The following is a 16,377-nucleotide window of genomic DNA, read 5'->3' as shown; positions in this document are numbered from 1 at the left end:
ATCTGTTTAAAACTGATGTGGAAATAAATAATGAAACAAAACAAAACATGATTTCTTCTCCAGTTCATTAATAACAGTAATAGGGAATCAATCACTTTCCCTGGATCCAGTAACTCAGACACAGCTATCTCTGCCACTGTTAATATCTACACGTTGCAGCAGTCTGATGACCACGGCTCCAGCCGGCCTGTTAAATGTAGCCCCTCCGTGGCTGCAGCCTCACATAATAATGAATAATAATGGTTGGGATTTATATAGCGCCTTTCTAATACTCAAGGCGCTTTACATCGCATTATTCATTCACTCCTCAGTCACACTCGGTGGTGGTAAGCTACTTCTGTAGCCACAGCTGCCCTGGGGCAGACTGACGGAAGCGTGGCTGCCATTCTGCGCCTACGGCCCCTCCGACCACCACCAATCACTCACACACAGGCAAAGGTGGGTGAAGTGTCTTGCCCAAGGACACAACGACAGTATGCACTCCAAGCGGGATTCGAACCGGCTACCTTCCGGTCGCCAGCCGAACACTTAGCCCATTGTGCCATCTGTCGTCCCACATGGCTGTGGGTATCTGCTCACCAAGATGGAGAACAAAACCTCTCTTCACCAGCCTGCTTTGCTGACTTTCTGAAATAGATTCTACCTGCAGAGTTTGTTGTAATCTACAACTTTGCTCGCATTAGCTAATTAATCATGATTTACTCAGCCAGAGTTGCCGCCAAGACTGGTGGCCAGCGGTGAGGTTGTACTTCCACTGAAGTGTGCCTACCCAGAAGAGCCGAGCTGCCGTCGCCCAGCGGGAACCGCTGGTAGCGGGGAACGTTAAACGGCGGCAACAGGTGGAACTTCATCTCCAGAAGCGGCTCCAAGCGAGAAGACGAAGGGTCGGCTGGGTGGAACAGGTTGTACACCTGCTGACACGCTGGTCTCAGCTGCGACACTGTGGAACATGGACACCATCAGTCAGTACGTTCTGTTTGCATTTGGATGATATAAATAAAACAATGGAGATGGGGCAATATTGCAAACAGCAACTAGACTAGCAACCCAGGCACTACATGGAAGCTACTTATGTTATGTTGCCTCTTGAATAGTCTAAGTTTCGAACAATGAAACATAGTGGACTTGGAGTAATAGCAAAGTAGCCAGTGCAAATCTTTGTTACTCCTGCATATATTGTGAACATTATGGTGTCTACTTTGATCCCCAGAGCAGAGGAGAGGAAGAAATCTTTGCCTTCCTGACTGCTCTGCCTGCACCTCCAAAGACATACAGGTGTATGTGTAAATTGTCCCCAGTGTGTGTAGGATAGTGTTAACGTGTGGGGCTTGTTGGTCGGTGTGGACTGGGTGGGCCGAAGGGCCTGTTTCTGCGCTGTATCTCTAAACAAAACCTCAGTTTTCCACTTCACCCCTAGGAAATCTAACGAAGCACCTTCTGAAAAATGCCAATAGTGTTCCTGTGTAGAGGATGGAGAGGGCTGATCCTGACTGTGCGTTTGGAGGCAGTAGAAACAGAGACATGCTGGACGGGAACAGCACAGGGCTGCTGTTTACAATGCTTATTTGCTTTGGACAGGATGGGACAGATTAATAAAGAAAATCTACAAATGACATTTGCATAAAGTTTCAGGACACAATCTGTTGACGGCTATGATGGCTGTCACTGCAGTAACTGAACGTGCCTGAGCTTCCAGGGGGCGGGTGTGGTTTGATGCCCTGAGGGAAGACTATCTCGTTTTGCAAGCTAATCGGGTTATGTGGTTGGATCAGCGTCAGTCTCCATCCACCCTGGAATGAGTGAGTGGGAGAGTAAAGGCTTCCAGTAAATGGAGGTTTCTGCAGAATCTAAATATGGATGCTGTCGCAGGTGATCTCAGCAATGAATTGAGGGAAGTGGGCTGATCAAGTGGGGACAAATATTTGTCTCCATCCAGCACCAGAGCTGAGAGTCCTTTGTCAAGTACTGCGCTTGTTTAATGCCGTGGACAGGGAGCTTCTGCCCCTCTCTACTGCAGCCGAGGTGCAGGGAGTGGTAGCAGGTGGTGCCCACAGCAACGTGTAACCCTAAACTACACCACCCACAGGAGCTCTGGGACAGCACTGTGGACATGCCAGGTCCCGTCCCCAGAGCCAGGCTCCCTGCAGAGACCACGGTGACTGGCACTGGACTAGCCTGGCACAGATGCCCACACAGATAGCAACATATCAAACACACAAGCCCTACGGTCGATGACCTTTCAGTAAGGTATGGAAGGAAGTGAATGGCTGGAGTACGCACCATCCAGGTTGGGGAGAACGGTCTTCCTCAGCGCCAGCACCAGCCCCAATGGGGAACCAAACAGAAATAAGTCAGTCACTTCAAACTCAAACCTTCCGGGACTCACTCCTTCCAGCATGGTGGAACCACTCGATCGCCTGGACCCAGAATCAGTCCGCACAACACCCGACTGCAAGCTGGACAGAAAGCACATTCTCATTACAATTAATGGCGATTCATTTCCTTGTAAACATTACATTAACAGTCCTAAATAATCTTGTCAATCTTCTGTTTGAAGGAGCTAGCTCTGCCTCGCTTCATGCGATCAATGCTACCAATGAGCAACCTCCAGTAAACACTGCCATTACCTCCAGAGCAGAGAGTAACGACAACATCTCAGCCTTCACAGTAAACCAGAGTGGAGGTGGGAGATGAACGTTCATGGATGTGCACCAAGGCCAAACCACAAGTCACTCAAGCACAAAATCAAATGCAGGATGAAATGTGTGGACACTGAATACTAGGACTGCTCAACAACTTTACAACTCACTCGAAAATCACCCACCATACAATCTCCAGCACTCAATAAAGCTTTATACTCTCAGAGATCCAGAGAAAAAATGTATAGAATGTCTAGAATTGTCATAACAGTAGAATAAGCATGTCATGAACTCTCCACCTCACGAAGCATTGAACAGCGACCCATTTGGCCCATGTTTCTCAAACCACATATGAAAGATTCAAAATAGGTGGAAATAGTTTTCAGTTTTTATACGTCCACCAAGTGATGGTTTGTTATTCCAGTAAACGTCTTCAGTCACCGTTATGTGGTCAGCTGTGACAGTATGTGGCCTATTGGCACGGGCACTTTCTCTCCTGCTCCTTCTCAAGGACTGCCAGTAAGCGCTCAGTTGGCAACGGAACGCCGTGCTGGGGAGAGTATGGCAACACCAGGAACACCGTGCTGGGGAGTACGGCAACACCAGGAACACCGTGCTGGGGAGTGTACGGTATCACAAGGAACACCGTGCTGGGGAGAGTACGGTATCACCAGGAACACCGTGCTGGGGAGAGTACGGTATCACCAGGAACACTGTGCTGGGGAGTGTACGGTATCACAAGGAACACCGTGCTGGGGAGTACGGCAACACCAGGAACACTGTGCTGGGGAGTGTACGGTATCACAAGGAACACCGTGCTGGGGAGTACGGCAACACCAGGAACGCCGTGCTGGGGAGAGTATGGCAACACCAGGAACACCGTGCTGGGGAGAGTACGGTATCACCAGGAACACTGTGCTGGGGAGTGTACGGTATCACAAGGAACACCGTGCTGGGGAGTACGGCAACACCAGGAACACTGTGCTGGGGAGTGTACGGTATCACAAGGAACACCGTGCTGGGGAGTACGGCAACACCAGGAACGCCGTGCTGGGGAGAGTACGGTATCACAAGGAACACCGTGCTGGGGAGTACGGCAACACCAGGAACGCCGTGCTGGGGAGAGTATGGCAACACCAGGAACACTGTGCTGGGGAGAGTTCGGTATTACCAGGAACACCGTGCTGGGGTGTACGGCAACACCAGGAACACCGTGCTGGGGAGAGTACGGTATCACCAGGAACACCGTGCTGGGGTGTACGGCAACACCAGGAACACCGTGCTGGGGAGAGTACGGTATCACCAGGAACGCCGTGCTGGGGAGTGTACGGTATCACAAGGAACACCGTGCTGGGGAGTACGGCAACACCAGGAACACTGTGCTGGGGAGTGTACGGTATCACCAGGGAACAACCGCATCTTGACCACAGGATGACAGATCCAGTCACCTGGTTGGGATGCAGTAATGCCATCATGGTTTGGGGGAAATCAGCCTTTAATTTGCCTCTAGGAAGCTGGATCATTCACCTGCAACCTCCAGGTATGGCCAGTACTTCCAGACTGGCACTCTGGAGCCAATTCCTGATGCCCTCTCCATCAAGTGTAAGTGTAATGTTCACACAGCCACAGCTCAGCCCATGGCAGTGACACAGAGCCCTACCTCAGCGTCTCCCACGCTGGTCTGTATCACATCTTGCCCAGGTTACTTACACAGTTGACGGTAGTTACCTGGTGAGAAACGCCTGATGATGTTTAATTGTATCGAGTTCATATGTGGACGAATCACTCCTCTTTCGGGGCAGCTGCCTGCTTGGATTATCCACACTGCTTCGTGGAATGTCACTGCTGCTTCTGCTCAGATGCCGACTGGCCTCCAGGTTAGAACCAGTGCTGGTGTTCACAACAATTCCAGGAGATAATAGATCATTGTCCTGGAAGCAGTTACAGAGCACAGGTGATCAATATGCTCTCAGCACAAGTTGGCCACAAAGTGACTGTTGTGTTTAAGAAAGAACAGCAGATGCTAGTAAAATCGAAGGTGGACAAAAAGCTGGAGAAACTCAGCGAGTGAGGCAGCATCTATGGAGGGAAGGAATGGGTGACGTTTCGGGTCGAGACCCTTTTTCAGACTGTGACTGTGATCAGTTACTGATAGAATTCAAACAGTCACCATTAGAGTTCCGCAGGGGTCGGTGCTGGGACCGCTACTCTTAATCTTAAATTATTTGGATGAGGGGATTTTCAAGGCTTGTAGCCAAGTTTGTGGTTTATATGAAAATAGATGAAGGGGCAGGTAGTGTCGAGAAAGCAGGGTAGACACAAAATGCTGGAGTAACTCAGCAGGACAGGCAGCATCTCTGGAGAGAAGAAATAAGTGACTTTTCGGGTCGAGACCCTTCTTCAGACTGATCCCCATTCCTTATCTCATTGCTGCAAAATCTGCCTACCTCTCCTCCATATTCACTGATCCCTGCCTAAACCACAGAACCCTCTTCTCCACAGTGGGCAACCTCCTCAAGCCTCGAGCAAACACTCTCTCTACCTCTACTCCGGATCTCTGCAACTCATTCCTCCACTTTTCCGCTGATAAAATCAGCACCATCTATCAATCTTTATCCCCTGTACCCGATTCCCCAGCATCTACTCCACCACCTACCAAGGCCCCTCCTTTCAACATCTCCACTGACCTCCTTACCCCTCCTCCACACTGCTTCCTCTCCCAGTTTGACCTGGTCACCCCTATTGAAATCTCCAAACTCATCAGCTCTTCCAAACCCACTACCTGCTCCCTCGACCCTCTCCCCACTCCCCACTCCCCTGCTGAAGTCCTGCCTCCCCGTTCTCTGCCCCTACCTCACTAATCTCTTCAACTCCTCATTGTCCCAAGGAATTGTCCCCTCCGCTTTCAAAACTGTTGCTGTCACACCAATCTTAAAGAAACCTGGTCTTGATCCCTCCTCTCTCATTAACTACCGCCCAATCTCAAACCTCCCCTTTCTTTCTAAAACCCTGGAGCGTATCGTTGCGTCACAACTTCATTCCCACCTCCTTGCGTATAACCTACTTGAACCCCTCCAATCTGGCTTTCGCCCCCTCCATAGCACAGAAACTGCTCTCCTCAAAGTCCTCAACGACCTCCTCACCTCTGCTGACACTGGTTCCCTCAACATCCTCATCCTCCTCGACCTGAGCCCAGCCTTCGATACAGTGAACCATAACATCCTGCTCACCAGACTCAAAGACCTCGGCATTGAAGGCTCTGCACTCAGCTGGCTCCGTTCCTACCTTTCCAACAGATCCCACTTCATCTCTCTCCACAACCACACCTCTGCTACAGCCACAGTCACTCAAGGCGTTCCCCAAGGCTCCGTACTCGGCCCCCTCCTCTTCATCATCTACATCCTCCCCCTTGGTCAGATACTCCGCCACTTCAACCTGGACTTCCACTGTTACGCCGATGACACCCAGATCTACCTCGGCACCAAATCCCCCCACAACCCCCCCCTCTCCCATATCAACTCCTGTCTGTCAGCTATAAAAACCTGGATGCAACATAACTTCCTCAAACTCAACAGCGATAAGACAGAATTCCTCCTCATAGGCTCCAAAGCCACACTCAGCAAAATCAATAACCCCACTCTCACCATCGACGGCACCACTGTCTCCCCATCTCCCAAGGCCCGCAACCTTGGCGTGATCTTTGATTCCACCCTCTCCCTTGAGCCTCACATCCGCCATGTCATTAAAACCTCCTTCTTTCATCTCCGCAACATCGCCAAACTCAGACCCTCTCTCACACCTCCCGCTGCTGACTCATCCGTGCCTTCATCTCTTCCCGACTGGACTATTGCAACTCACTTCTCCTTGGCATCAGCTCCGCCTACATCAACCGACTCCAACTGGTCCAGAACGCAGCCGCCCAACTCATCACCCACACCAAATCCTGGCATCACATCACTCCAGTCCTCAAACAACTTCACTGGCTTCTCATCTCCCACCGGATCACCTACAAAATCCTGATCCTCACCTACAAAGCCCTCCACCATCTGGCCCCCCCATATCTCACTGACCTCCTCTCCCCCTACCAACCCTCACGGTCCCTCAGATCCACATCAGCCGGTCTCCTCTCCATCCACAAGTCCAACCTCCGCAGTTTTGGGGACAGAGCCTTCTCCAGGGCAGCTCCCAGGCTCTGGAACTCCCTCCTCCAACTGATCCGCAATTCCGTGTCCCTCACCATCTTCCAGTCCCGCCTCAAGACCCATCTCTTCATCTCTGCCTATCCTTAGCCCCACGTCCCCCTCCCTTTTCATCTGTGCATTAATTGCCTCATATTGTGTTTTGAATTGTATTCTGTCTTTACTTTGTGTACTAGTCATGTCTCTACTATTTATTTCATTCCCCTTACATGTTTTTCCTCTACCTGCTAAATTTTTGTAAGGTGTCCTTGAGACTCTTGAAAGGCGCCCATAAATAACATTTATTATTATTATTATCTCCAGAGATGCTGCCTGTTTTACTCCAGCATTTTGTGTCTACCTTCGATTTAAACAAGCATCTGCAGTTCTTTCCTAGAGAAAGCAGAGACTCTGCAGAAGGACTTGGATAGGTTGGAAGAGTGGCCAGAGAAGTGGCAGATGGAATATACTGTAGCAAAGTGTGGAGTCATGCATTTTGGTAGTAGGAAGACAGACAAGAGGTTCAGGAGTAGGCCATTCGGCCCTTCGAGCCAGCACCGCCATTCAATGTGATCATGGCTGATCATCCCCAATCAGTACCCCGTTCCTGCCTTCTCCCCATAACCCCTGGCCGCTATTTTTAAGAGCCCTATATAGCTCTCTCTGGAAAGCATCCAGAGAACCCGCCTCCACTGCCCTCTGAGGCAGAAAATTCCACTGACTCACCACTCTCTGTGAGAAAAAGTGTTTCCTCGTCTCTGTTCTAAATGGCTTACTCCTTATTCTTAAACTGTGGCCCCTGGTTCTGGACTCCACCAACATCGGGAACATGTTTGCTGCCTCTAGCGTATCCAAGCCCTTAACAATCTTATATTTTCTAAATGGGGAGGGAATCCAGAAATCGGAGGTGCAAAGGCACTTGGGAGGGCTTGTGCAGGATTCCCAAAAAGTTAATCTGCAAGTGGAATCGGTAAGAAAGCAAACTAAATACTAGCATTCATTAAGAGGCCTGTACACAAAAACAAGGATGTAATGCTGAGGCTCTATAAGGCGCTGGTCAGGCCGCATTTGGAATATTGTGAGCAGTTTTTGGGCACCATATCTGAGGAAGGATGTGCAGGCTCTGGAGAGGGTCCAGAGGAGGTTCACAAGAATGATCCCAGGAATGAGTAGGCTAACCTTTGATGAGCGTTTGTCGGCACTGGGCCTGTACTCGCTAGAGTTTAGAAGAATGAGAGGGGACCTCATTGAAACATATAGAATAGTAAAAGGCTTGGATAGAGTGGATGTGGAGAGGATGTTTCCACTAGTGGGAGAGTCTAGGACTAGAGGAAATAGATGAGGAGAAATGTCTTTAGTCAGAGGGTGGTGAATCTGTGGAATTCTTTGCCACAGAAGGCTGTGGAGGCAAAGTCAGTGAATATATTTAAGGCAGAGATAGATAGATTCTTGATTAGTACGGGGAGAAGGCAGGAGAGTGGGGTTAGGAGGGAGAGATAGATCAGCCATGATTGAATGGCGAGTAGACTTGATGGGCTGAATGGCCTAATTCTACTCCTATCACTTATGAGTTTATGATTTAATTTTCAATCCATTATGGAAATATGTCAATAGGATGAAGGGCAGGGGATGGAGTGGGAACTGTGGGAAGCAGGGGTGATGTTACCTGCACACTCAGCACACTGCCTCTCCGGCTACTGTTCTGGCTCTCAGAGACGGTCTGGTTGCTGAAACACAGGGCATCGAAGCCCAGGATTCCCCCAACACAGTCTCCAATCAAACACACCTGCAGTGGACATGGAAAGAACATGCTCAATACAACATAATACAATGAATTTTATTTGTCCGTTAGGAACTTTCAATGGTAAGAATCAACCGAAGGAATATCAAACTGCAATATCTTTCTCATCACATATCACTTCCAAAATAGATTTCTCGATTGGATAATGCACAGCTGGTACAACAAAGTTCACTTTGTTAATGCCTGATTGTAAAATTGTTTACATCAATTCATTGCATTATTCCTTTTCTTTGGTAGACACATAGTGCTGGAATAACTCAGCGGGACAGGCAGCATCTATGGAGAGAAGGAATGGTTGAGGTTTCACAGAGTGCTGGAATAACTCAGCAGGACAGGCAGCATATCCTGGAGAGAAGGTTTCGGGTCCTTTTCTTTGTGTGGATGACACAGTGAAGGAGGGGAAGTGAGTGAGTTCAGGGGAGGGACATCAACATTACAAAGGAGGCGTTGGAGCTCCTGAAATGCACAAAGGCAGGTAAAGCCTGACCAGTCAAAGAAGGGTCTCGACCCGAAACGTCACCCATTCCTTCTCTCCACAGATGCTGCCTGAACCGCTGAGTTACTCCAGCTTTTTGTGTCTATCACAGGTATATCCCGGAATGTTAGGGGTAGTAAGGAGGGGAGTACAGGGGTCCTGGCAGAGATTTCTATACCACAGGTGAGGTACAGGAAGGCAGGAGGTTAGCTATTGCAGTGCCTTTATTTAAGAAGGGAACCCGGGATAAGCCTGGGAACTCGAGGCAGGTGAGCCTAACATCAGTGGTGGGAATGTTATTTTGCATTAGGAAATGCAAAGGAAATTAGGAAATGCAAGGACTGTTGAGGCCTGATCAGTACAGTTTTGTGCGTGGGAAATCACATCTCACAAATGTGGTTGCATTTTTGTTTGAAGAGGTGAGCAAGAGGATTGATGAGGGCAGGGTGGTAGACGTTGTCTACACGGACAGAGGTGGGCAAGAGGATTGATGAGGGCAGGGTGGTAGACGTTGTCTACACGGACAGAGGTGGGCAAGAGGATTGATGAGGGCAGCATGGTAGACGTTGTCTACACAGACTGTAGCAAGCCCTTCAACAAGCTACAACATGGTTAGCTGGTCCACAGTGAGCTAGCCAATCAGGTACAAGATGGCTTGGTGTCAGGAGTCATACAGCATGGAAACAGACCCTTTGGCCCAACATGCCCATGCCCAACCAAGATGCCCCATCTACACTAGTCCAACCTGCCTGTGTTCATGTTCATTTGTTTTAGGAGCAGAATTTAGCCATTTGGCCCATCTTCTACTCCGTCATTCAATCTATCTTTCCCTCTCAACCCCATTCTCCTGCCTTCTCCCCATAACCCCTGACACCCGTACTAATCAAGAATAAGGGTCTTTGGCCCCTATCCCTCTAACCCTTTCTTATCCATGTACCTGTCCAAATATCTTTTAAATGTTTTTATAGTACCGGCCTCAATTCCCCCCTTTGGCAGCTCGTTCCGTACACCCACCACCATGCTCTGAATGAAATAATTCTTTCCCCTCTCACCTTAAAGCAGCTTTCCCTTCATTACACCTGGAGATATCCTTACCTGGCCATTGAAGGAGATTCCTTCCTGGGATTTGATGAAATCGCTGTAGACCTGATTTGCTCTGCAGATAACTGTGGCCACTGCATCCTGATACTGGGGCGACGCTGTTGCCAACAGAGGAAGTGCCGCCAGTGGAATGTGGTCCTGGCTGTTTGATAAACAGCTTTCGTCATAGCTTATGGGATTGAGGCTGGAAGAGCAAAAGTTCTCTGAAAAGACAGAAGCTACAACAATGTCTGAAACAAACTGACATGTTACCTTATAGATTGATGGATGTTCAGCTGCCAAGACAAGTCTGTTAAAATGGAACATGCTGAGGATATTTTTCATTTCAAAAACAAGCATGGTAATCTCTTCCCTGGATGCCCTTGGCACCAGTAGTTTCAAAGCGTCCAAGCTTGAATTTGGTGGCCTGCACTCTGCCTGAAATGCTATGAAATTGAATTTGGTGGCCTGCACTCTGCTTGAAATGCTATGAAACTGAATTTGGTGGCCTGCACTCTGCTTGAAATGCTATGAAACTGAATTTGGTGGCCTGCACTCTGCTTGAAATTGAATTTGGTGGCCTGCACTCTGCTTGAAATGGAATTTCAAGGAATAGCCGTGAGTTAACTGCCAGCCCACCAGCCCTGAGTGACTGAGCTGCCAGCCCACCAGGCCTGAGTGACTGAGCTGCCAGCCCAAGAATCCATTCAGCCCACAATGTCCATACTAGCCCTCTGGAAACCAGTCCCTTTGGCCCACAACACCCATACTAGTGCTCCAGACCCCCCCCCCTCCCCCCCCCACTGGCCATCAATATTGGAATTGGTGTAGAGATGGAATATTGCATCGGGGGTCCAGCCCTCCCGTGTGAACATGGGACCCACAGTCTAGTCTATATTACTAAAAGTCTGATCTTGACCACTTCCTGGTGTTCTGTATATTGATTTTAGAAAAAACGCTGCCACTTACGGCTATGCCATCTTACTCAGAGTCCCCCTCCGCTGCGCAGGACAAGAGGATTTTTCCCATCGATGAAAATTAAAGAGTTATTAGTGTTTAAAAAAAGTTGAGATTCTCTCTCCTGAAGGCTACGCCCCTTCCGGAGGGACTATAAAACCCGGAAGTGTTGAGTGCCTCAGTCAGTCTCTGCAAGATGGGGGAGCGAGAGGGTCACGTCTCTCAGTCTGAGCTGTGAATAACACTGAACACATATCTACTAAACTGAGTGGTTTTACTGACCTGTCAGTGCCCTTAATGTGATTTGAAAATATAGTTTGGAAATGCTAAAGCTGTGTTGCCTTTGGTTTGGAAATGCTAAAGCTGTGTTGCCTTTGGTCTGGAAATGCTAAAGCTGTGTTGCCTAATTAAAGTTGCCCTGCCTAATTAAAGTTGCCTTACCTAATTAAAGTTGCCTTGCCTAATTAAAGTTGCCCTGCCTAATTAATGTTGCCTTGCCTTCTATATATAATTAAAAGTCTAATCTTGACCACTTCCTATTTGCATTTTATATTGATTTTACCACGTACGGCTGTGATTTTTGGTCATCTTACTCAGAGTCCCGCTCCGCTCATCAGGTGCCGAGGATTTTTCCCATAGATGAAAAATAAAAGTTATTAGTGTTTAAAAAATGTTGAGATTCTCTCTCCTGTCAATCATGCCATGAAGGCCACGCCCCTTCTGGTGGGAGGGACTATAAAACCCAGAAGTGTGGGCGTGGCTCAGTCTCTGCAAGATGGAGGAGGGAGAGGTCACGACTCGCTGTCTTTAGTGGCCTTGCACCCTGCTTGAAGTGGTATGAGACTGCCCTTGAATTTGGTGGCCTTGCACCCTGCTTGAAATGGAATTTTAAGAGATGAGCCGCCAGCACAACAGGCTTGAGTGACTGAGCCGCCAGCCCAAGAATCCATTCGGCCCACAATGTCCATACTAGCCCTCTGGAAACCAGTCCCTTCAGCCCACAACACCCATACTAGAGCTCCAGAAAGCCCCCCTCCCCCACCAATCTTGGAATTGGTGGAGAGCTGGAATATGGCGTTTGGGGACCAGCCTTCCCGTGTGCTGCTGGGACTCAACAGGTCCCACTTAGTCTAGTAATTACTACAGTTAAGAAGCATTTAGCCAGTCCCTTGAATTGGCAAGCCATAAATCCAAGATATGGATTTAATGTGAGCAAATGGGATTAGTGTAGATGAACAAAAGGGTTGGCATGGACAAGGTGGGCTAAAGGGCCTGCTTCTGTGCTGTGACCTCTGACTCTGCGTGCACTAGAGTGCACTAGCTGTGGTGAAGACGTTACTTGCCAGTTTTCACCCGTGCTCGCATGTCTTGCTGCATGCAGCCACGGGCTGCTGCAGTTTCTGAGGAGCGACAGGGAACCGCAGATGCTGGGTTGCTGGGGAGTTGTGAATGGAATCAATCATCAAGGATCATCACCACCTCTGACCTAGCGAGCGATCTCTGACAGAGGGGCTGAAGGGCAGAGCCTGGGGCACTACTGGACCAGCTCCTGCAATGGTGCCCTGAGCCTGGATGATCCATGTCCAAAAGCCACAACTGCCTTCCTCTAGGACTAAAGCCACTGGAGTGTTTGATGCCCACTGATCAGTTAGCCATTGATATCAACGACAGTCGCACAGTTCACCTCTGGAATTCAACTCAATGTATATTCATTTAATTATGTAAGATGGAGAGGGGATCTAATTGAAAGAATCTTCTGACAGGGCTGAAGAGATTGGAGGTGGGGAAGGTGTTTTGTCTGGCTGGGTATCACAGTCTCAGGTTACTGAGATGGGGGCAGGTTTGTTCACTCATTGGGATGTGAAGCTGTGAACTTGCCACCATGGAGCCAGGGTGCTGCTGCATCCATAGGGACGCAGTGATAAATGGTGATACATGCAGGTCTAAACACCACAGGTAGCAACAGGTATGGGGAAAGAATGGGAGTGTGGTGTTGAGAGAGATGATCATCATGCATGGAGTAGGGAGCAGGCTCGCAGCTCCCCTGTAATGTCTCTCTGTTTAACTCACTGACCTCTGCTTGGCCCAAGGCTGGGACAAGGTCTGGAGCTGAGTGGCCTTGGAGAAACTCAGACTGGCCATTGACGGCAAGGGATTGGCAAGTACCCCTGGATACAACTGTCATTGTACGGTGGATCAAGGTGCACAACCATGGCAGGACATAACGGACTGACGCATTGAGAAGGTGCACCATTAAGCTGATGTGGTATTAGCATTTCCGAGTTTCAACCATTAAAACCAGAAGTGATTGGCTACCTTAATCAAAAGGCAAATATGGTAGATGATAGTTTGTTCTGTTTTGTACAAATTAACACATTCAATCATTTAATTAGAAATGTGAACAAAAACTCTCTGTGTAGCAACAGATTCTAAGTAACAGGAAGCAGAATGTAAATATTTATAAACTGTCAATGCATGTTGTAAAGTGTGGCACATTGCAGGAGGAAGTGAATGCTTACTAGCTGGCAAGGATGGTGTATATAATAGCCCATCACATCCCTGCACTCAACAGCTGCAACACTCACTTGGACACCAGTGAAAAGGCTTCCGAGCAGATGGCCGGGCAGGGAACCAGCTTCACGGCAATGTGGCCCAGGCCGGCAGGGAAGTGCACCCTCATCACCGTCTCAAAGACCGAGGTGATGGTGTTGACATCGGCCTGTTTGGACGTCAGGTCTCCACTGCCAGGGTCCAGGATGTTGCCACCATGTAGAATGAGCACAAGCATGTGAATCTTGCAAGACTGTACGATGTGCAAAGATGCTTCATCCTAAGACAAAAAAACAACGTTATAACACTAACAAGGGTCTCATCCTTTCAATTATCACCGATCAAAAACAGTAAATTCTGATAAAATTATGAAAGTGTTTTTTCCTCTAGTTCACTTTCAGTTCCTTTCACACAGTAAAAAAACACTTTGCTCACAAATACTCACCAAGAATGTATAAACTATACACTAGTGACCAAAGTTTTCCAATTGCATCGCTGCATGGCAAATTCAGTTCATTGTACCTTCAGTTGGTGCATGTGACAAATACATTTCAACCTTGAATTTGTCAGGGGGATATACTCCTGGAGTTTATTTCAGCAACGGAAAACTGTGACCCACATCAAAGAGCTTCTTTAATAACAAGTGAACATGTTTACGTTAATAGCTTAGATCTCCTTGGCAATACTGCGAGACTATGATCCAGAGGTGGCAGAAGATCAGAGTTACTTGAAAGAACGAGATATCAAAGCCGTCCAGATCTAATAATCTTATTTTAAATATTTAAGATGATGAAAGCACAGTAAAGATCTGGATATAATTTCCTGGCAAGTGTGAAATAAATCACACTTTGAACCACCTCAGTTGGATCATGCCTAGGATAAAGCTGCAGTCCAAAAAGCTCTTCAGCGTCACCCACAAACTACCGCCTATGAGAAGCAGAGCTCCATTCAACTAAAGCCTACTCATTTATTTATTGCATGCTTAAACCTCATACTATATTCTAATTTAGCGTATAGAAGAATGAGGGGGACCTCATTGAAACATGCAGAATAGTAGAAGGCTTGGATTGAGTGGTTGTGGAGAGGATGTTTCCTCTAGTCTAGGACTAGAGGTCACAGCCTCAGAATTAAAGGACGTTCTTTTAGGAAGGAGATGAGGAGGAATTTTTTTAGTCAGAGGGTGGTGAATCAGTGGAATTCTGTGGAGAGCAAAGGGCGGAGAGGGGGGGCGGAGGAGAGGGGGGGAGGGGGCCCTCCCTCTCTGCCCCCCCTTCCTCTCTGTCCCCCCCCCCTCCCTCTCCAGGGAGTGGTGAATATTGGGACCTATGGGTGAGTGGTGGAGTATTGCGTTCGGGAACCAGCCCCCCCCCCCCCACCCATCAATCTCTATCCCCCTCCCCTCCCTCTCCACCCCCCCTCTCTAGCCGCACCTGCGCAGTTGGAGGTTATGCGTGAGTGGATAGGGCGGGGGATGGGGTAAATGAATGAATAATATTAATATAATATCAAGGGGGGGGGGGGGTTAGTGTGTGTGTGTGTGACACCGAAGGCGGCCCCCCCCCCCCCCCCCCCCCCCCACAACCGCGCGTTGAGGGGACGGGCCCCAACCGGTCTCCCTTGGTCTAGTAACATTTAAAGAAAAGTAATCAACATACAAGGACATCAAAAAGGAAAACAACTATATATTTAAAACATTTAAATAATTTAACTGCAGATGCTGGAAATTTAACATAAAAAACAAAAAACACTGGAAATACTCAGTAGGTCAAGCAGCATCTGTGGGAAGAGGACATTTAAGGTCGGGAACTGAGAAAGAGAGAGAAAACATGTACATTGCAGAGAAGATGAAGGGGCAAGACCAGGGTTGCTGTCGAGAGACGGGGTACTGGAGTCAGAGTGTGTTCATTCTGACAAAGGAATATAAAATGTAGTGGAATGCAGGCTGACGGTTGTGGCCTGGTGCCAGGCGCTTGTAACGGAGAGAGAAATGAGTATCAGAGAGCTGGCCGTGTCACAGCTCCCATACTGACAGAAAGCTGGTGGCCCAAGGGTGGGGAATGTTATACCACCGGGTGGAGCTCACATTGAATCTACTTGTAACATTGCCACGCTGCAGACAGAGTGAGTGGGATGGACCATTAACAGCCCGAGGACTTCGCACAGGTGCTCTGCAAAACGGCCACCAACTCTGCACTTACTTTCATTGTCAGCATAAATGTAACAGATTGGAAGTAGTTCAAAACAAGTGTTGCTTCACCCAGAAGGAGTGTTCACCGAGCAGGATGGTGGGAAGGGAAGGGGCAAACAGACAGCATGCCGTGGGACGGAGAGTGGTTTATGGGCCTTTCGTGTGGCCCAAGGAGGGACAGACACATAATGACTGAAGCATAGGAGTGGAGGGGAAGGAAGCTGTGTCTGGTGGTGCATGGAGGATGATCCGCAGAGGTTGGTGTGGAAGGCAGGGCTGTGGAGTCAGAGTCGGGCAAGTGTTTTGGGTATCGACTCCACAGCCCTAGTGGAAGGTAGGAGCAGGGGAACTCCACCCTAGTCCTGTCCAAGGAGGTAGAGACGGAGCATAAACCAAGGACCCCAACCCGCCTGGCTCGATCTGACCCCCTTGGATTTGTAACATTTCCCATTTTTTTGCCTGTAAAGTCACTTTCTGCCTGTTGCTGTTACATGGAAAATAGGTGAAGG

At 48.6% G+C, this 16,377-nt stretch overlaps 1 protein-coding gene across 6 annotated transcripts in view; it reads right to left on the bottom strand.

The window, feature by feature from the left end:
- The window catches only part of pitpnm2 (phosphatidylinositol transfer protein membrane associated 2), a 148,633-nt gene that overhangs the window by 25,229 nt on the left and 107,027 nt on the right, over positions 1-16,377 (bottom strand). For all 6 annotated transcript variants that reach the window (XR_004415752.1, XR_004415753.1, XR_004415754.1 and 3 more), the window contains exons 11-16: positions 13,716-13,960; positions 10,189-10,378; positions 8,484-8,603; positions 4,368-4,570; positions 2,281-2,456; positions 770-940 (exon numbers count right to left, since the gene is read on the bottom strand). Coding sequence is in view for 3 of the 6 variants with exons in the window: in XM_033043904.1 (XP_032899795.1) it covers positions 770-940; positions 2,281-2,456; positions 4,368-4,570; positions 8,484-8,603; positions 10,189-10,378; positions 13,716-13,960 (1,105 nt within the window). In the remaining 3 variants the exon portion in view is untranslated. The remainder of the gene's footprint in view (positions 1-769; positions 941-2,280; positions 2,457-4,367; positions 4,571-8,483; positions 8,604-10,188; positions 10,379-13,715; positions 13,961-16,377) is intronic.

This window comes from Amblyraja radiata, chromosome 25 (genome assembly GCF_010909765.2).
Source record: "Amblyraja radiata isolate CabotCenter1 chromosome 25, sAmbRad1.1.pri, whole genome shotgun sequence".
Classification (NCBI taxonomy): domain Eukaryota; kingdom Metazoa; phylum Chordata; class Chondrichthyes; order Rajiformes; family Rajidae; genus Amblyraja; species Amblyraja radiata.
The sequence above is the reverse complement of the archived record's forward strand: the minus strand, read 5'-3'. Positions and strand labels throughout refer to the sequence as shown.